The sequence below is a fragment of the Salvelinus alpinus genome, chromosome 8 (genome assembly GCF_045679555.1).
Source record: "Salvelinus alpinus chromosome 8, SLU_Salpinus.1, whole genome shotgun sequence".
Classification (NCBI taxonomy): domain Eukaryota; kingdom Metazoa; phylum Chordata; class Actinopteri; order Salmoniformes; family Salmonidae; genus Salvelinus; species Salvelinus alpinus.
Window position 1 is genome coordinate 73474702 of NC_092093.1, and position 22252 is coordinate 73496953.

The following is a 22252-nucleotide window of genomic DNA, read 5'->3' on the forward strand; positions in this document are numbered from 1 at the left end:
AGTGGATCGTCTATTACTATACATGTTTCAGGGAGCGTATCCTTTAGAAGGGCTGCTGTATTCTGCTCCGCGCTGCTCTGTCTGCCCCCTCCACGACACTTCTGAAAGGCACCGCTGAGTACGCTGCCACAGAGAAAATTCACAATGCACGTCAACCTCCTCCTCGCTCCACGGAGGCAAAAGCAAACCACAGAACAAAGGATGGTTTTTAACAATAACACTGCAAAACATGCCTTTGTGCTGAAGTTCACATTGAAAACTGCTACCAGAGCCAGCGATAGACGAAGGCCCTTGTGTCTCCTTCTTACTATTCAGTCTGTTGTTTCCCCCCAGCGTATTTAGAACCACACGACGCTGACAGCCTGTTGACTTAATCATATGGCATACTGTAGAATAAGGGGTTGATGGTCTAACGCCAGAGGGGGAAAAAGGGACATTCTTACATTTACATTTAAGTCATTTAGCAGACGCTCTTATCCAGAGCGACTTACAAATTGGTGCATTCACCTTATGATATCCAGTGGAACAACCACTTTACAATAGTGCATCTAACTCTTTTAAGGGGGGGGGGTTAGAAGGATTACTTTATCCTATCCTAGGTATTCCTTAAAGAGGTGGGGTTTCAGGTGTCTCCGGAAGGTGGTGATTGACTCCGCTGACCTGGCGTCGTGAGGGAGTTTGTTCCACCATTGGGGTGCCAGAGCAGCGAACAGTTTTGACTGGGCTGAGCGGGAACTGTACTTCCTCAGAGGTAGGGAGGCGAGCAGGCCAGAGGTGGATGAACGCAGTGCCCTTGTTTGGGTGTAGGGCCTGATCAGAGCCTGAAGGTATGGAGGTGCCGTTCCCCTCACAGCTCCGTAGGCAAGCACCATGGTCTTGTAGCGGATGCGAGCTTCAACTGGAAGCCAGTGGAGAGAGCGGAGGAGCGGGGTGACGTGAGAGAACTTGGGAAAGTTGAACACCAGACGGGCTGCGGCGTTCTGGATGAGTTGTAGGGGTTTAATGGCACATAATGGCACATTCTTCAATACAGACCATTTAGAACTTGGTTACTGAGGTCTCCCTCGTTCATCCATCACTGTGGCCCAGAAGTCCCTTAGTGTCAGACATTGTGATTTCTCAGCACCATCCCCCTCTGCAAGATATGGACAGGTGTGAGATATTGTATCGAACAGCGCAGGAGGAGCAAATACAACAGCTTTGAGCTAATGCTTTTGTTCATTACATTGCAGCAACCTGATGAATGGAGGTTTGGCACGGAAAGTTTTGGACACCCCACTTGGGATACTAGCAGGGATGCTAGCCATCACTCCAGTCACTCCAGTCCCAATTGTTTTATTTTTGGGGGGGGGGGGGGGGGGTGCTCTTGCCAGATGTGTTTAAAGTGTAAATTGTTTGTTGCTATGGCAACTGAGCCACGACAGGCAGCAATAAAAAATAGGAAGGTCTAGTAGCTACAAAATTAAATTCAATAAAACTCAAATGGAGCTAAACTTTGAAAGCACACTTTTTCTTCCACCTTACAAAAGACGGGAAACTGCATTGTAAATGTCAACTCAAACTCATGAATCAAACAACACATTAGATGTTTTATCCGTACGTCCGTCACCCCAATGTCAAAATCTAACCCGTCCCTCAACTTGTTCCAAAACCTTGAGTCATTGTGTGCAAAAACGTCAAACTTGATGTGACGGATGTCCAAGGTAACTCTGCAGGAAATATGAACAATAGGGTACCATGACTACAAATGCCAATGATAGATGTGTGCACACTCCCTGAGGCAGTATTACTAGTGTTTTTCTAGTATTCCTGAGGCAGTGTTACTAGTATTATTAGTATGTTTCTAGTATTCCTGAGGCAGTATTATTAGTATGTTTCTAGTATTCCTGAGGCAGTATTAGGCTACTGGTATGTTTCTAGTATTCCTGAGGCAGTATTAGGCTACTAGTATGTTTCTAGTATTCCTGAGGCAGTATTAGGCTACTGGTATGTTTCTAGTATTCCTGAGGCAGTATTAGGCTACTGGTATGTTTCTAGTATTCCTGAGGCAGTATTAGGCTACTGGTATGTTTCTAGTATTCCTGAGGGAGTATTAGGCTACTAGTATGTTTCTAGTATTCCTGTGGCAGTATTAGGCTACTAGTATGTTTCTAGTATTCCTGAGGGAGTATTAGGCTAATAGTATGTTTCTAGTATTCCTGAGCCAGTATTAGGCTACTGGTATGTTTCTAGTATTCCTGAGGGAGTATTAGGCTAATAGTATGTTTCTAGTATTCCTGAGCCAGTATTAGGCTACTGGTATGTTTCTAGTATTCCTGAGGCAGTATTAGGCTACTGGTATGTTTCTAGTATTCCTGAGGCAGTATTAGGCTAATAGTATGTTTCTAGTATTCCTGTGGCAGTATTAGGCTACTAGTATGTTTCTAGTATTCCTGAGGGAGTATTAGGCTAATAGTATGTTTCTAGTATTCCTGAGCCAGTATTAGGCTACTGGTATGTTTCTAGTATTCCTGAGGCAGTATTAGGCTACTGGTATGTTTCTAGTATTCCTGAGGGAGTATTAGGCTAATAGTATGTTTCTAGTATTCCTGAGCCAGTATTAGGCTACTGGTATGTTTCTAGTATTCCTGAGGCAGTATTAGGCTACTGGTATGTTTCTAGTATTCCTGAGGCAGTATTAGGCTACTGGTATGTTTCTAGTATTCCTGTGGCAGTATTAGGCTACTAGTATGTTTCTAGTATTCCTGCGGCTGTCAGCCAGTTTTGGTGCCTAGCTCGCTATAGGGAACTGTTCAGTCTAATGAGGATTCCTCTGACTCTTGACTGCATTCCAAATTCAGTATAAATGGATCAATATCCCAGCCTGCATTAATGCGAAAACTTAAATAGTGTTGGTCTTATGTTAAAACCCATGTTTCAGCCATTTCTCTCTCCTTCCCCAGCTTGCCACGTTTGACCTCAGCTAAAATAACCACAGGTCCAATTTACATAACATGCCGTGCTCCAACAGCTCTCCCTCTCGGCTCCTGTGTATTTAATTCAAGTGCAGATGAAATCGCGTCTTAAATCTAATAGGTCTTTTTTTCTGCTTTCTTGGATAATGGGCGGACCGTACATTATACAGGCAGGCAGACATACATTATATTACATTGCATTGAGCATAATTTAATAGCTAGGCATACCGTGTTGATCTTGATTGTGTGGATAGATTTCACCCTTATTTGTGGACAGAACATTTGACATCCATTTTGTTTTAACAAGCTGGAGATGGAGATATGATGACCTGCTGTGGGATGTGTTGGGGTCAGAAGGGGATGTTAACCGTTGTCACGTCACTCACATATAGTAGCCTATAGCTGAAAACTTGTCATCCAGCCAAGGCGATACTGTGTGTGTGTGTGTCATCTCACCGAGCGCATACTATGCCACACCACCCACTCCACTCACAGTACTGTTTGCTGATGATGGTTCACGCTGCCCTGGAGTTCAAGCCCCAGGCCCAGGATTGATACCATGTTGATTTTTAATGATGTACTGCTGAAAGGAAGGCAGGAGAGGACCCAGGCTAGACATCAGCGGTCGGCTCCAGCGGTGTGCTAAATGCCATTCTAATTATCTTGCTGCACGCTGAATGCCAGAAGTAAACATTTACACAGTTTACACTAACCCCATAACCCCCCAAACTCTGTTCAGTGTTCAGGGGATGCTGGATGCTCGTTGATGTCCGACCCCGGCTGTGAACCCTGCCTTGTTTTGCCTGTTAGGCTTGATAAACTCAGTCTCCATTTTGTGTAGGCAAGAGGATATTAGTACCACATCCATCCACTGTTAACTAGGATTCTCAAATCTCAAATTGCACCTTATTCACTATATAGTGCACTACTTTTGACCAGGTGGTGTTTCCGTCATTCAAAAGTCTAGACATGGTAGTGGACATGGCAATAGACAAAGGTAGGGACCTCATCATCTGCTGTAAATATTCCTAATGAAACCTTTTAGAAGCTTAAAACTTTCAGACAGATAGTGGTTATCTGATAGTTCAACTACATGACCACGCCCAGCCCCATCCACTCAGAGGCCTCGTCGGAAACTTCCTCTAGATCTTAACAGGTCGTTATTGTAAAAGAGAATTCTCAATGACATGCCTGGTTGAATAACGGCAAACATTTCGATTTTAGATAGACTGAAGAAATAGGTGTGAATATGGTGTTTAGTCTAATGACAATGTTAATACTGCTAGAGGGAATGGACTAGTGTTTTTGTGGACATTACTGTAGTATTTACTATAGCGTTTTTGTTTAATCATTAACATAGAAGTGTTTTTTTTTTCCCCCTTGAGGAAACCTACTGGACAAATACTAAAATAGCAAATGTTCCATAACCTGGAGGTAAGTAGGACTAGGGTTTGAACGGATAGTACAGAGCTCTTTTATTTAAACTGTAGTACGTAAGAGACTTGGGCTTGTAACCCTTTTCTACCCCTCTTCTCAGGGGTGTTGCAGTTCTCCTTTTGTCTTCTGCGACTTGATTTTTATTAAAACAAGCTTTATTGAATAATTAAATGTAAAGAAAAAATACAACTAAAATCAGGAGGGAGGGAGGGTTTGGGTAGGGGATACAAACCCGGTTTAGGGGGTAGGGTTGGGTAGGGGATATGAACCCGGGTTAGGGTTGGGTAGGGGATACGAACCCGGTTTAGGGGGTAGGGTTGGGTAGGCGATACGAACCTGGTTTAGGGGGTATGGTTGGGTAAGGGATACAAAACCGGTTTAGGGGGTAGGATTAGAAACAGGATATGGACCCGGTTTAGGGTAAGGGTTTGAGGGATTTATTTCTATAGAAAAACAATTGGGTATAGAAACTTGCTCTTCAGGAGTAGGTGGTTGAGTGGTTGTGGATGTTGCTTGTTTCCAGCGTCCAACAGGAGCGGGCAAAGAATATTACTCACAGGTCTTCTCCAGAGCAGCGACACACCGGGCATACGGCGGTTTGGATCTCAGGTAAGTATTCAGCTAAGTATTCAGCTAAGTATTGGGTAGGTATTCCTGTTTAAGGCTTTTCTGGGTAAGTATGTATTATTTAAAAAATAATAATAATAACAAATAAATAATAGGTCGCTGCATGTAAGTACACTGTACATGTTTTAAATGGCATCCAAGTTTTAAAAATGTTTGAAAACATGCTGGCCTTCTAGGCAGTTGCAAAGAAAAAGCCATATCTCAGACTGGCCAATAAAAAGAAAAGATTAAGATGGGCAAAAGAACACAGACACTGGACAGAGGAACTCTGCCTAGAAAGCCAGCATCCCGGAGTCGCCTCTTCACTGTTGACGTTGAGACTGGTGTTTTGCGGGTACTATTTAATGAAGCTGCCAGTTGAGGACTTGTGAGGCGCCTGTCTCTCAAACTAGACACTAATGTACTTGTCCTCTTGCTCAGGTTTGCACTGGGTCCTCCCACTCCTCTTTCTATTCTGGTTAGAGACAGTTTGCGCTGTTCTGTGAAGGGAGTAGTTGTACGAGATCTTCCGTTTCTTGGCAATTTCTCGCATGGAATAGCCTTCATTTCTCAGAACAAGAATAGACTGATGAGTTTCAGAAGAAAGGTCTTTGTTTCTGGCCATTTTGAGCCTGTAATCGAACCCACAAATGCTGATGCTCCAGATACTCAACTAGTCTAAAGTTGGCCAGTTTTATTGCTTCTTTAATCAGAACAACAGTTTTCAGCTGTGCTAACATAATTGCAAAAGGGCTTTCTAATGATCAATTAGCCTTTTAAAATGATAAACTAGCAAACACAATGTGCCATTGGAACACAAGAGTGATGGTTGCTGATATTGGGCCTCTGTTACGCCTATGTAGATATTCCATTTTAAAAAATCTGCCGTTTTCAGCCATTTAACAACATTACCAATGTTTACATTGTATTTCTGACCAATTTGATGTTATTTTAAATGGACAAAAAATGTGCTTTTCTTTCAAAAACAAGAACATTTCTAAGTGACCCCAAACTTTTGAACGGTAGTGTAGGTATACATTAACCATGGGCGAGTAGCAGGTACTTATTGAGATGAGACTAGTCACAGCTGACCTTTAGTGAGCTCCCAGTGAATCACAGCTATTCTTCATATCTACTGAACTGGAAACAGCCACAGGAAGATCTGACCTTTTAGCTACAACAACCCCTGGCCCGTAATACAACAAAGATCCCTGATTTCACAATTACACACCCAAATCAAGAGAAATGGTCAAAAAACACACAAAAAACAGTTAAGACAATCAATGTGTAATCAACATAACCACAGACAGATGCAAATAGTATTAGTAGTAATAGTAGAATACATTCTAAGCTTTGGTGCAAGGCAAGTTCAACTAAAAGTAAAGCTGGCTTGTAGCTAACACTGGGAGTGCAGGGCAAGTTCAACTAAAAGTAAAGCTGGCTTGTAGCTAACACTGGGAGTGCAGGGCAAGTTAAACTAAAAGTAAAGCTGGCTTGTAGCTAACACTGGGAGTGCAGGGCAAGTTAAACTAAAAGTAAAGCTGGCTTGTAGCTAACACTGGGAGTGCAGGGCAAGTTAAACTAAAAGTAAAGCTGGCTTGTAGCTAACACTGGGAGTGCAGGGCAAGTTAAACTAAAAGTAAAGCTGGCTTGTAGCTAACACTGGGAGGAACCAAACTAAACAGATGCAGTGCTTGATAAAAATGAAACAATGACCTCCAGTTCTGATGTGGTATGAGAGAGGAGATTGTCTGGACGTTCACAGGTGGAATACCTCATGCTGTCACGATCACCTATTCATCTTTGTTCATTACCACTTCTTGTCCTTCTGATTATCCCTCCCAACATATGTCTAATTTCATAGCTCTGGGCTTGTGGTCCGACTGCCATCCACGCATGCTTGTTAGGAAATGTAGCATTGGTGCGTCAGTTTGTCAGATAGAGCCCAGACACATAAACATCCATTATTTTCTGCCTTCCCCTTTCTCTTCCTCCCTCCTTTCTCTTCCTCCCTCCTTTCTCTTCCACCTTCCCCCTTCACTCTCATTATCACAGCCTTGACACAACGGGGAAGAGAAAAAAACCTCAACGACAAAACAACAACACATCACCACACCACCATTGTTTAGAAATAATGCCACGTTTTGCCACCCGGTTGATTATTTGTAGATAATTGGCTTGGGAATATATAAGGCAATTATTTCTCCACACTAATAATTATTTTCATATAATCAAGGTAATTTTTCACAGCACAATTACAAAGCAGAGGAATCGATGTTGTCAAACAGACATTGGTGGACGTTTTTGTTTCTTTCTCTCCATCCTTTAGTTTCAGCATACGGGCATGACGGCTTGAGGCAGGCCTCTCTTGGGCACATACGGTGTTGTCCTGGTAACCATTTTGATGCACTCGATGATAGGGCAGACACTGAGACAGAGAGTGCAGCCGGTGCAGCTGTCGTTAACTATAGGGAAATGGGTCTCAGGGTCAAACGAAATAGCCTGCAGAGAGAGAGAGAGGAGAGAGAGCGTGAGAGAGGGGAGAGAGAGAGAGCAAAGGCTATAAGGTTTGGAATGGCTGCCATGGACCATCATAGACATGGTTTTAGCGTGCTAGGCTAGCACAGGAAGCCCCGCAATGAATCCATGTTATGTAGCAAGTAGACCAATGTGTTCTGCACTGTTACATCAAACAAGGCATATTGTGTATTCTGTTATCACAGGTAGCTATGTTACACAGTGGATTTGTAATAATATTGAGTTCTATTTAAATCATCTTGCTCTGAAAATGTATGAATTGCCCTCATGGAAACTGCATGGTGTTGCATATTGCCGTCAATTCATCATGCTGATACATAATTTACCCCTTTATGTTTATCGTCCATGCGCAATCATAAAATACATACATATTTACAACAGATGTCTTCAACATATTGTTGTGAAAATCATTCAGGGGACATATACATCTAACCCTGTATGCAATATTAATGAAAAAAAAAATATATATACAGTACCAGTCACAATTTTGGACACACCTACTCAATCAAGCGTTTTTCTTTATTTTCACTATTTTCTACATTGTAGAACAATAGTGAAGAAATCAAAACTATGAAATAACACACATGGAATCATGTAGTAAGCAAAAAAGTGTTAAACAAATCAAAATATATTTTGTATTTTAGATTCTTCAAAGTAGCCATCCTTTGCGTTGATGACAGCTTTGCACACTCTTGAAATTATCTCAACCAGCTCCACCTGGAATGCTTTTCCAACAGTCTTGAAGGAGTTCCCATATTATGCTGAGCTCTTGTTTGCTGGTCTTCCTTCACTCTGCGGTCCAACTCATCCCAAACCATCAAAATTGGGTTGAGGTCGGGTGATTGTGGATGCCAGGTCATTTGATGCAGCACTCCATCACTCTCCGTCTTGGTCAAATAGCCCTTACACAGCCTAGAGGTGTATTGGGTCATTGTCCTGTTGAAAAACAAATGATAGTCCCACTAAGCGCAAACCAGAATGGATGGCGTATAGCTGCAGAATGCTGTGGTAGCCATACTGGTTAAGTGCGTCTTGAATTCTAAATAAATCACTGACAGTGTCACCAGCAAAGCACGCCACACCATAACACCTCCTCCTCCATGCTTCACGGTGGGAACCACACATGCGGAGATCATGTGTTCACCTACTCTGCATCTCACAAAGACACTGCGGTTGGAACCAGAAATCTAGAATTTGCACTCATCAGACCAAAGGACAGATTTCCACCGGTCTAATGTCCATTGCTCGTGTTTCTTGGCCCAAGCAAGTCTCTTCTTCTTATTGGTGTCCTTTAGTAGTGGTTTCTTTGCAGCAATTCGACCATGAAGGTCTGATTCACACAGTCTCCTCTGAACAGTTGATGTTGAGATGTGTCTGTTACTTGAACCCTGTGAAGCATTTATTTGGACTGCAATTTCTGAGGCTGGTAACTCTAATGAACTTATCCTCTGCAGCAGAGGTAACTCTGGGTCTTCCTTTCCTGTGGCGGTCCTCATGAGAACCAGTTTCATCATAGCGCTAGATGGTTTTTGCAACTGAACTTGAAGAAACTTTCAAAGGTCTTGAAATTCTCCGGAGTGACTGACCTTCATGTCTTAAAGTATCTGTTGTTTCTCTTTGCTTATTTGATCTGTTCTTGCAATAATATGGACTTGGGTATTTTACCAAATAGAGCTATCTTCTGTATACCAACCCTACCTTGTCAAAACACAACTGATTGGCTCAAACACATTTAGAAGGAAAGAAATTCCACAAATTAACTTTTAACAAGGCACACCTGTTATTTAAAATGCATTTCTCATGAAACTGGTTGAGAGAAAGCCAAGAGCGTGCAAAGATGTCATCAAGGCAAAGGGTGGCTACTTTGAAGAATCTAAAATACAAAATATATTTTGATTTGTTTAACACTTTTTTTTGGTTACTACATGATTCCATGTGTTATTTCATGGTTTTGCTTTCTTCACTTTTGACTAGTACTGTATATAAAAAAAGTGCCTGTGTGTGTGGAACCACCTATTTGATGGAGACACATTATCCTGATGAATGTCGGTCTTCATTAGAAACCATTAATAACATATAATCCCTCTCAGAGATCCACTCACAGACAATGAGCTCTGATGGAACAGTCCGCACTACTTCATCAATACTTCTGCTGATAGATAATGGGGACATTTATTTACCAGGGAAGAGGAGATTCATTCTTTAATAAAACTGTCATACTGTTCCTTCCTCCGACAGAGGTACTTTCACAGAGAGCGAGAGAGCGAGAGACTAATGTGCGTCACTGTGACTATAATGAAAACTAGGCCTTGTCACAAGGCATCTCTTTTTCAGGAGATAGTAAGGGCCAGTCTGGTCCTTAAACAGGCTTTGATTAGACTTGTTCCCGAGTACGTGTGTCTCTGAGTGAGGTTGTGCTTCAAACAAATGGAGGGGATGTACAGTGCAGTATGTACCTGGTACCCAGAGTCATTGCAGGTCATGTAGCACTTGCCACAGTTGATACACATTTTCTCATCTATAACAGCCTGGACCTGCTCTGTGTTGTTCAGCTCCCCGTATGCACCGATGTGCTTCAGAGCCCTGGCTATAACATCCTGGGAACAAGGCAACACAAAATAATTACATACAGAACATATTATAGATATATATAGGATCTCTATGGCAACACACATTGATCCAATGACCTGGTCTCAGTCACGTACTGTATCTTACATGCCTTGTAAACATTATGGCTAAATCTAGGCATCTGTTCCAATATCTACACTAGCATACTACTAAGAATGAAGCAATATATTGGGCATGCATTCTACAGTACCTCAAAAACATATTTGAAAGTACTATGGGAGAACTAAGGGGTGTTCTCCTCTCTCTTACCTTGACAGCTGGGACTGGTCTCTTGGGGGTGTACGTTCTGGTGCCATTGGCCTCCACTACTGTGGTCTTCTCAACGTAGTCTCTCACTGCCTTCTTGTAGTCGGCCAAAACCTTCTTCTTCTCAAGCAGATATGGTCCAAAGCTGGGTAAACTCTTAAAGTAGGATTGATAGAAGGCTGAAGGTTAGTTGTTAAATTCAAACAGCTTCAGCTGTAACTTAATATTGGAGGTAGTGAAATTCTGAGAAATGATTGGCTTTCCAGGATAGCTTTTTTGTGTGAAACTCGTTGTAGTAAATCAATTTTAGTTTATTCCTCCGGTAAAATATGACTGACCACTTTTTTTTCATTTAGAAAAGTAATTTTGGTTTTAATCAAAAGTGTTTAAAGATAGATGTGACCATGTTATTGATGGCTTTTGATAGTTTAATATGGTTCTGCGTGAGCATTTTACTTATTCATAACTCTCCAATTATCTTAGCAAAAACAAAGTAATAAATTACAATTTGTAGAAGTGAATTTATTTAAATGTTTTACCAATGACATGTCTTATGCATCTATTGTCTACCAATGCCATTTCACTTGTATCAATCTTTTGTATCTCTTTGTAATATTGTCTTGTGTCCTCTTCGACCATATGTTGACAGGTTTGTTTACCTAAGAGAGTGGTTGTTTGTCTACTTACTGCTGATGAGTCTTTAAGCTGCACCTCCAGTACAGAGTACTGAAGCATCACTGATGTGCCTCATTAGAAGCATCAGATGAGAACAAACAGACAGCAAGACAGGGATGAGACAGGAATGAGACGAGGATGAGATGAGGATGGGAGCTCAAAGACCCACAGACTGACCGCATTAAAGGAACACTGTTTGCTTTGGAGTAGTGGCCACTGTTTTTCATCCTGGGAAATTAATGAGATCCGTTCGGCCAACATTTACACGTTAACTGTATGAAGCTGGAGGTGTCCCCTGGGCTCATTGAGTGTTCTACAGCGTTTAGATTTTTTCTCTCCTCCTGTACACCACAGCAGGTGTACAGGATTAAAAGTGAATGACCCACGTTCCCCAAAAACAAGAAAAAGAAGTCAAAAACAAAAAAATACAATAAAACCACATTTGCTTCAGTTCCCGTTTGAAATTACATCTCTTTCCCCATCTGCTGTGCAGTGCATCGGACGTGATATTGAAAAATTGTTTGGCTTTTAAAAGTGAAATACAAGCTGATGGCGGTCATGGAGGGTGGTTTTCAGGGAGATTATTGTTGTGGGTTTACTCCCGTTTGCATCTCCTGTAGGCCCTCTACTGTAAAATCATGCAATATATTTGCAAAAATATTCATTCGCCTTCCTGGCTTAAGACATTACCGTGTCAATGAACAGGAATTGCTTGCTCACTCAAAAGCTTGCTCACTCAAAATGGTTGCTGCTTGTCTGCGAGCTATTCCCCTTGAAAACAACGTGTTGGCGGGATGGAGGTGATGCAGCTACAGGAGAACATTACCTAAAGCACTTAAAGGCTTGTCTGAAATGGGCAATTTTGCTTCAGAGAAGAATAACAGCTGAAACACAATAACATTCACTAAGAAAAAAATACAAAACTATGATTGTTTTTTGAGAAAATCTTTGAAAATGAGTTTCCAAGGGTGTACGATACAGCTACAGCCCTTGTACAGACATTCTACTGTATAGATGTGGGACTTGGAGTCATACAGTCAATGCTTTTTATATGCAAAAAAAACGTAGTTCTCTGTGAACAGTATGGTCATTCATGTTTGTCTGATTTAACTAATATCACATTACAAACATCAAGTCATATCTAATTTTCAAGCATTAATGTTGTATTCCATAGATAATTTGGACTTTCACACAAACAGTAGTCTTGATCTTCCAAAAACCACGCAGACAAAAAAAAAAAATGTTCCATTCTAATTAAAACGGACAACAGTTAGGGTCCCTTACTACTACAGTGACTTCTTTGATCACTTAATGTGTTGTGAAATGTATTGTAATGTTTTAAAAATGTTATAAATGCCTTAATTTTGCTGGATCCCAGGAAGAGTAGCTGCTGCCTTGGAAGGAACTAATGAGGATCCATAATAAACACAAAATATAAATCAAGCCATGAACTTTCTCACCCTTCAGTCTCTTGACCGTCAATCTACTCATGATGATTATTGATGTTGTTGTTTTTAAATTGCTTGTTTTTTGTTGTTGCTTTACAGCGCTTTGAGATTTCTTTATGTAATGAATTGCACTATAAAAGTTGAATAAATTATTATTATTATTAAGCACATGTCCCCTTTAATCTGTGCCTGCCTATACCAAAGACCAAAGGTAAACTTTTGATATTCAGATGTTACTTGAGCCAGAGTCTTTGATCCTTAACAAGGACAGTTTGTGTGAGTGCAACTGAGATAGAGAGATACAGAGGGGGGAGGAAACAGAGAGAGAGAGAGAAAGAGAGAGGGGAGGAAAATACAGAAAGAGAGATATCTAGAGATAGAGAGAGCGCGATAGTTAGAGAGAAAGGGAGAGATCACTCTGTCTTTATCTATACATCTCCATAGCCCTACCCAATTGTGTGTGTACGTGTACATATGTTTGTGTGTGCTTGTAGAAAGACGTCCACCACAGGCCCCTTGCGATCTCTTGGCAAGTGCTTAAGTGGAGAAGTAACTGCTTGTTGTGATTCCTCTAGATTACCATATTCATGACGGTTTGAAGGCAGAATCCCACATACTTATGGCCCCAACATAGGAGGGGATTAAGCTCAGGCTGGCAGGCTGTTTGTCTGCCGTGTGTGTGTGTTTGTTTGTGTGTGTATGGAAATTGCAGTGATGCCAGACAGGCAAAGCAAGCTCCAACACAACATGCCACTGAGGCCGTGTGGAAAGCCAATCCCATACTTAGGGTGCCACTAATTCATTTCAACCGCACATCTCCAAATTGACCAGAGGAAATGAGGTAAGACCAAGCTGTTCAAAGTATCGACATTGATTCAGGTTTTGAAATGTCACTTTTTTTCTGTCTCAGTTTCAACTTGCCTTCCTTTAACAAGCAGCTTTTTGAAATCTATCAGAAAAGTTATCATGAGACAAGCAATTCTACTGGAGCTCTTCCTGCATTATCCAGCACGACTATTAGATAAGAGACTTTACCGAGAAGCTATCTGTGAATACTAGCAGGTGTGCTTCCTCTGAAAGTTAGACTCAGGATTAGTCTCCTTGGCATATCAAGCTATTGTAATGCCATTTATTCATGCAAGCAAATAAAAATGAACTTGTGTTGCCACTAGTTCTGTCGTTGCTAAAATTAGTAAATTGATTGAAAAACTACACCTGCACTGACTCAGTTTCAAACATACTTAATATTTAATGTGCTAGCAATGTGTTTCTGTGCTCTGAGAGACCATAACAAAACAGAGATCACAGATTGTATTGCTGTCTTTCTCTGTCTTCTCATCCACAGCTGTTCTCCAAATATCACCTCCAAACCGGTGAGCGAAGTAAACCAAAGTACAGATGGTTAGTAGGCAACACATTGCAACTTTTATTAGTAGATCCTCGGGAAAAACAGGTGTGCGTGACATGTTTTTCCGCTTTTCATTGAACCATTTATTCAAATTAATGCGGTTTGTTTTTAATTAGATTTTTTTCACTCTCTTCTTCAATTTCATATGGTAATGAGATCATCTCTAAGCTCGATAAATATCATATGCCCACATTGTGTGCATAACATTAAAAAGTAGCAAAGGTTTTAATTGTACATGAAATACCACACATTCAATTTGAACCACCTCTAAACATCCATACGTAGCGGCACACCAGGACATTTCACATAAGGACAGCCTATGTCCAAATCATTAGATGTATGTGCAGTCTGACTTTTACAGGAATTATACACTGCTACCCTATCGTGCCCTTATGTTTCAAAAGGAATCTCAAGGCAGTCTGTCTGTCCTTTCGACCGTCCACACAAGGCCGTCCATAATGTGCTGCCAGGCCACACTCCAAAGGAGAAGCCCTCCAACCCTCTGTGAGCTAGGCCTCTCTACTGTATCTGCTAATAACATTAAGGCTTATTGCTCCCTCAAATACACGCTGCCATTAAGAAAAGAGATCAGGTCACAAGTCTAAAGAAAGAAAAGCAACAACATCCCCGGCAGCATAAAAACTGGGTGATTCATCCTCACTAAACTACTGCTTACAATGTGCCATAATTAAACGTGAAACCCTAAATGTATATACAGTGGGGAGAAGAAGTATTTGATACACTGCTGATTTTGCAGGTTTTCCTACTTACAAAGCATGTAGAGGTCTGTAATTTTTATCATAGGTACACTTCAACTGTGAGAGGCGGAATCTTAAACAAAAATCCAGAAAATCACATTGTATGATTTTTAAGTAATTAATTTGCATTTTATTGCATGACATAAGTATTTGATACATCCGAAAAGCAGAACTTAATATTTGGTACAGAAGCCTTTGTTTGCAATTACAGAGATCATACGTTTCCTGTAGTTCTTGACCAGGTTTGCACACACTGCAGCAGGGATTTTGGCCCACTCCTCCATACAGATCTTCTCCAGATCCTTCAGGTTTCGGGGCTGTCGCTGGGCAATACGGACTTTCAGCCCCCTCCAAAGATTTTCTATTGGGTTCAGGTCTGGAGACTGGCTAGGCCACTCCAGGACCTTGAGATGCTTCTTACGGAGCCACTCCTTAGTTGCCCTGGCTGTGTGTTTCGGGTTGTTGTCATGCTGGAAGACCCAGCCACGACCCATCTTCAATGCTTTTACTGAGGGAAGGAGGTTGTTGGCCAAGATCTCGCGATACATGGCCCCATCCATCCTCCCCTCAATACGGTGCAGTCGTCCTGTCCCCTTTGCAGAAAAGCATCCCCAAAGAATGATGTTTCCACGTCCAGGCTTCACGGTTGGGATGGTGTTCTTGGGGTTGTACTCATCCTTCTTCTTCCTCCAAACACGGCGAGTGGAGTTTAGACCAAAAAGCTCTATTTTTGTCTCATCAGACCACATGACCTTCTCCCATTCCTCCTCTGGATCATCCAGATGGTCATTGGCAATTTTCAGACGGGCCTGGACATGCGCTGGCTTGAGCAGGGGGACCTTGCGTGCACTGCAGGATTTTAATCTATGACGGCGTAGTGTGTTACTAATGGTTTACTTTGAGACTGTGGTCCCAGCTCTCTTCAGGTCATTGACCAGGTCCTGCCGTGTAGTTCTGGGCTAATCCCTCACCTTCCTCATGATCATTGATGCCCCACGAGGTGAGATCTTGCATGGAGCCCCAGACCGAGGGTGATTGACCGTCATCTTGAACTTCCTCCATTTTCTAATAATTGCGCCAACAGTTGTTGCCTTCTCACCAAGCTGCTTGCCTATTGTCCTGTAGCCCATCCCAGCCTTGTGCAGGTCTACAATTTTATCCCTGATGTCCTTACACAGCTCTCTGGTCTTGGCCATTGTGGAGAGGTTGGAGTCTGTTTGATTGAGTGTGTGGACAGGTGTCTTTTATACAGGTAACGAGTTCAAACAGGTGCAGTTAATACAGGTAATGAGTGGAGAACAGGAGGGCTTCTTAAAGAAAAACTAACAGGTCTGTGAGAGCCGGAATTCTTACTGGTTGGTAGGTGATCAAATACTTATGTCATGCAATAAAATGCAAATTAATTGCTTAAAAATCATACAATGTGATTTTCTGGATTTTTGTTTTAGATTCCGTCTCTCACATTTGAAGTGTACCTATGATAAAAATTACAGACCTCTACATGTTTTGTAAGTAGGAAAACCTGCAAAATTGGCAGTGTATCAAATACTTGTTCTCCCCACTGTATCTGTGTGTTCAGCCCTCATTCATTTAAACCAGGCACAGTACTACCAGATAAGTTCTAATCCAACAATTATTCTGTTCTTGTTTTTTTCCCTACCTCTTCTTCTTCTTCTTTTCCCCCTGCTATAAAAGAACATTAAAATGTATTTTAGCCTCTAAGGTCCATGGCTATAAACCACAGAGTGGAAGGAAGGGGCTGGGGAAACCACAGCCAGAGATGAAGGCCCACCACACCAACCACGAGAGAGAGAGAGAGAGAGAGAGAGAGAGAGAGAGAGAGAGAGAGAGAGAGAGAGAGAGAGAGAGAGAGAGAGAGAGAGAGAGAGAGAGAGAGAGAGAGAGAGAGAGAGAGAGAGAGAGAGAGAGAGAGAGGAGAGAGAGAGAGACATAGAGAGACATAGAGAGAGAGAGAGAGAGAGAGAGAGAGAGAGAGAGAGAGAGGAGAGAGAGAGAGACATAGAGAGAGAGAGAGAGAGAGAGAGAGAGAGAGAGAGAGAGAGAGAGAGAGAGAGAGAGAGAGGAGAGGAGAGATTGGGTACGTTGAGTGCCGTAGTCTTTTACCCAAACTGCCAAGCAGCTAGCGCCAGCCACGTCTTAAAACAATCACACAACAACCCTTAATTGGATGCCAGTGTGTTCCTCCCCCTAACAGGTAAACAAACAAACACAATAACTTGTCATCAGTTTGATTTGTTTGTGTGTTGTATTTTGTTCTGTTTCTTTAAACTGTTAATCAAGAGAGCAGTGTTGCAGGAGGAATTAATAACCTGTATTGTATGTGCATCTGATCTGCCTTCATAAATTATGCTGTGAGTGGAGAGGAGTCTGTTGCCTTGTGTGTCGGTACAGATCACAGTTTTAGAGGATGGAAAATCACCTCCCATGTAAAAACTGTGTGGGTGAAATTCATCTCCAAAACCCCAAAGTGGCAATTAAAAAGTTACTGCAAAGGACTTGTTGACTTGTGTTGCATGTTCGTTAACATTTATCAATATGCAAACCAATTTGGTCCCAATTCATTCTGATTTGGCCGCATTATACCACACAAGTTCCACAAAATACAGACGAGTAAGCTTGGTTTCCAAATGTCCAAATATCTGTTAATTACTATAGCTTCCGCCTTGGGCCAATCAGTGTCATTTTGTAAATGCTGGATCTCTATGGCAAGACACATCATTCACCCAAGTTTCATCAAAATCGTCCCAGTGCTGTCTGAGATATTGGTAAACTAATGTACGAACGAACGGAGACAGATCCACAGTTCCCTTCCCGATTTCATCGTGGGGGACAATGAAGGCACTGAACATTGAGACATGTTAGCTGATATTTGGCCAGACCAACATGTCCGGACATTACCTTTCCTAGCGTGGTGTAAACAGCATGGTTTCTATCCTTCTCTCACTGTCAACCCCACCAACAGTCAGAAAGTCAGTCAGCCAGCCAGCCAGCCAGCCTGCCCGCCCACCAGAGGTCCCTAATAACAAACACACAAGCGGCTCAGAGACATGATTTGGCCTCTGTCTCAGGGGCCGAATATGAGGGCGGCCTAATGAAAGATCCCAAAGAGGAAGCAGACAGCCGTGGCAATAACTGTACATCTATACTCTGGTTGGGGAGGACGGTCTGGCTAATGGTCTGGAGGACAGGCTGACTCCCCTTTCACTTCTCATATCATTTACCACAGGCTGTGTCCCAAATGGCACCCCATTCTATAAATAGTGCACTACTTTTGACCAGAGCCCTATGGGCCCTACATAGGGATTAAATCCCATTTTGGATACAGCCACAGTATGGTTTGGATTCCACAGCCCACACCTGGACTGGTGTTACTCACATCAGGTTCAAACAGAATAAACAGTGGGTGTAATTGATGTACTGAACACGTTGGGAGAGGGATTTAAAGGCTAGTGAGTGGATACCTAATCTGTATTTAAATCTGATATTACCTTTAATTGACAACAATGTCAGGACATTTACATCTAGTGGAAACGGTGCCAGAGGAAGGTCTGCAGCATCATCAAGGACCACATAAATACCATCCACGAGCTGTTCACTCCCTTATTGTTGGTCAGACGGTATCGGAGCATGAGGTCTGATACCAACAGCCATCAGACTGCTGAACACTTGAACTGGACTGACCACCTGCACCTTAGCACAAATGCACTCACTCAAGCTCACACCCACACAGACATACACTAATCCACACACGCATATACGCACATCACAACTGCTGCTACCAGACTCTTACTATGATTGCTAAATTAAACACTTGCCCCTGAATCACCCCTTCCCCAAAACACGTATAAATACTGGACAATAAATTGTGCCTTCTTGTATTATAATTATGCTAAAAAATGTATTCTGTTCTACTAAGTCATTTACCTTATGTTCATGTTCTTATATTTTATTATTTATTATTGTTGTTGCATTGTCGAGAAGGAACCTGCAAGTAAGCATTTCATTGGACGCTGTATACCATGTGTATCCTGTACATACGACTAATAAATGTGTCAAGTAAAGGTAGTCTTACTCTGGGTAACTCTGACAATCTACAATTCAAATAGCTGTAATTTGTGCCTTTTAGAGGCATATTGTGGTTTCTCTATCAGTGCCAACAATCAAAATGGCAACAAGGTACACTATCATAATTTTACATTTGAGTCATTTAGCAGATGCTCTTATCCAGAGCGATGAGGGTTAAGCGCCCTGCTCAAGGTCACATCAACATATTTTTCACCTAGATGGCTCGGGGATTCGAACCAGCAACCTTTCGGTTACTGGCCCAATGCGCTTAACTGCTAGACTACCTGCCATTGGATTAAATATCTACGAAAATACTTCAACAATCAACTTTCCCTCAATAAAGTAATAGAACCTCAGAGTAGTCAGTACCACCCCCCTCCCCAGCCAGCACCCTTCCACCACCCCCAATATCAGCCCATCACCACCTCACTTGAGCCAGAGTGTTGCCAGGCAGGCCCCCAGCAGAGAGGGGGTAGGTCAGGCTGGTCCAAGGCTTCATTACCCCTGCAGGCCTGCCAAGCTCAACCAGACTCCGCCGTGCCGTGTAGACGGCCAAATCACTATTTAACAACCCCCCACCCCTCCCCAACTGTGCAGCAGCTCAGGGGTAGCCTAGCCAGCAACACCTCTCTCACTCCCACCCCTTGTTTGGCATTGGCACCAGCAGAGAGGAGGAGGTGGAGGAGACAGAGGGGGAGGCGACTGTGTGGATTGGGAGTCTGTGTGGGGGTGGAGATACCAGGAGAGACACCACAAAAAGGTAACATTGGACTAGTTCTAGGGGACTGTGGAGCTCTCCTTCCCTGTGTCGGCCCAGTAGTGGGTCTCATCGCCTGTTCCAGCCAGCCTGCTGCCTAACAAATACCTGTGGTGCTGAGCCTCTCGTCTGGGGCATGAGCAGTCCCACACGGAGCACATGTTAGCTTCACACGTTAGCTAGCATCTCATAAGCCTAACTGTTACTGTCAGCTCACAGGGTTGCAATCACCATGCAGTAGAGTGATGGGTCTGCACTTCAGTTTGCACCATGCACTCCATGTTTCTGCTGATGCTGTGACCCAGTATGTACTGCATATCAGGCGTGTGCTTAGTGCATTCTTAATTGCAGGAAAGTAAGACGAGTCTGTTTCTGTAGCGTGAGGCAGCTTGATGGAGAAGTACACCCCCTGGACATGATGCTCTTTATTTATTTCTTATAAATGTTTTCGTTTTTCCTCAGATGACCACTCAAGACATGAACTTTATAATGACTGTCCATCTCATGATGTTGTGATGTTGTTCTTCAAGTCTTTTTTGTGTGTTTTAAAGCACTTTGTTATTCTTTTAAAAGCGCTATAAAAGTTGAAAAAATTATCCTTATTATTTTTGCAGTAGCAGAGATTTTATGTCTGGCATGTTATTTGCATGTTCCAGAGTCCAGCCAAGACTGTTGACTGTGTGCAAACAGTTGTACATGAACCTGTGTTGACAGCCCAAAAAATGAATTTGTTTGATGGAGCCACCCACTATTGAAGCACAGCCAAAATAATTATTTGATTTTCCATTGAGGTAACTTCAGTCTACTTCTTAAATTACTTATGAAGGACTGAAGTTCACTGAAATTGGACTCCACACTCTAAACGGTGAAATAAGGATAGATCATCCCATGAGAGAGCATGGATTGCCACCGAGGCAGACTATTTGAGACAGCATTCTCTCTCACTACTTATACTAACAGTGAGAGAGAGAAAAAAAAAAGTCTTTAGCTGAACGCTCCTACTCCTTTTATCAACTGACATTCCCGGGAATTGCAGTGACAGTGACTTCTCTTCTCACTTTCTTTTTCTCTTTTATGAGCTCCGTCTCTCGCTAACTACCTCTCTTTTTTTCCATTTGAGGTTTCTTTCTCTACCTTTCTCGCAAATGTCTTGTGCACTCTGACACACACAGCCTCACTGTCTCTCTACCAAACCTTTTTTTCCCCCTCCGACTACTCTACCTTTGAGTCTGACTTTCTGAAGCACGCACACGTCCACCCACCCACCCACCCCCACCCAATCACCCTCACATACACACGTGCACACACACACTCTCGTACAGCTTACTATAGTTAAACACGTACACACACATACACAAACCCTGGTCTTGACTGTACTGTAAGTAATGTGATCCTGCCCCTCCCCCTCCCTCCATGGTGTGCTTGGTGTATTTGTCTCATTGGGTCAATGCCACTGTTCCTCTGCCTCGCGGCAACAGCTGCCCTACACACAAACACAGGTGAGATGTCACTTTCTATCTATACTGTCCACTAAGTCAAAGACAGGGCCCAGGCTAGCTCTGTACACCAGGCCTCCATGAACGCTATGAGGCATTCCTATCTACAGGTAACTGACAAAATAAAGGAAACACCAACATAAAGTGTCTTAATAGGGCGTTGGGCCACCACGAGCCGCCACAAGAGATTCCATGTGTTTTGGCATAGATTCTACAAGTTTCTGGAACTCTATTGGAGGGATGTGACACCATTCTTCCATAAAAAGAAATCCATAATTTAGTGTTTTGTTGATAGTGTTGGAAGATGCTGTCTTAGGCGCCTCTACCGAATCTCCCATAAGAGTTGAATTGAGTTGAGATCTGGTGACTGAGACACACACACCATTTTTTTAAATGTTGCTTATCTTTAACTGCATTGTTGGAAAAGGACCAGTAAGTAAGCAATTTACTGTTAGTCTAAACCAGTTGTTTATGAAGCATGTGACAAATACAATTTCATTTGATTTGACACACACACTTAAAACCCCCTATGCTCCTCTTTCAATGTCACTGAGATCTCCTCTTCTAGACATGGTAGCCAAAATAATGGGCAACTGGGCATTTTTATACATGACCCTAAACATATGATGGGATGTTAGTTGCTTAATTTACTCAGGAACCACACCTGTGTGGAAGACCCTGCTTTCAATATGCTTCAAATCCCTAATTTACTCAAGTGTTTCCTTTACTTTGGCAGTTACCTGTACCTATCCACCGATACAAAAACAAAACAAAACAAATGTCATATTTTTGGCCGACTAACGCAACGTCTGAAATCTCCCAACTAAAAGTAGAAGACCTGGGCCTGGTTTCCTGATACCGATATTTTCCTGCTTTAACAAGGCATCTTTCCTACAACAGCCGGAGATGCAACATGCGTTTCCTAAAACACCACGCAGAGAGAACGGTTGCTAAGCACGCCGTTGAAGCATGTGTCATACTGATAGGATCGAAAGAGAGGCAGTGCTGCTCTCGGATTAGCTTTCTCAATTCAAATATTACCATAACATTATAATTATTTCACAATACTGACGGATCAGCTCCTAGAGATACACTGCATGACCAACAGTATGTGGACACCTGCTCGTTGAACATCTCATTCAAAAATAATGGCCATTAATATGGAGTTGGTCCCCCCTTTGCTGCTATAACAGCCTCCACTCTTCTGGGAAAGCT

At 42.4% G+C, this 22252-nt stretch overlaps 1 protein-coding gene across 3 annotated transcripts in view; it reads right to left on the bottom strand.

Moving 5' to 3' along the window:
• Positions 1-6268: 6268 nt before the first annotated feature.
• Positions 6269-22252, bottom strand: part of LOC139583682 (dihydropyrimidine dehydrogenase [NADP(+)]-like) — a 201471-nt gene continuing 185487 nt past the window's right edge. For all 3 annotated transcript variants that reach the window (XM_071415019.1, XM_071415018.1, XM_071415020.1), the window contains 3 exons: positions 10413-10565; positions 9992-10132; positions 6269-7499 (listed from right to left, as the gene is read on the bottom strand). In XM_071415019.1, the coding sequence (XP_071271120.1) occupies positions 7329-7499; positions 9992-10132; positions 10413-10565 (465 nt within the window). In that variant the 3' untranslated portion in view covers positions 6269-7328. The remainder of the gene's footprint in view (positions 7500-9991; positions 10133-10412; positions 10566-22252) is intronic.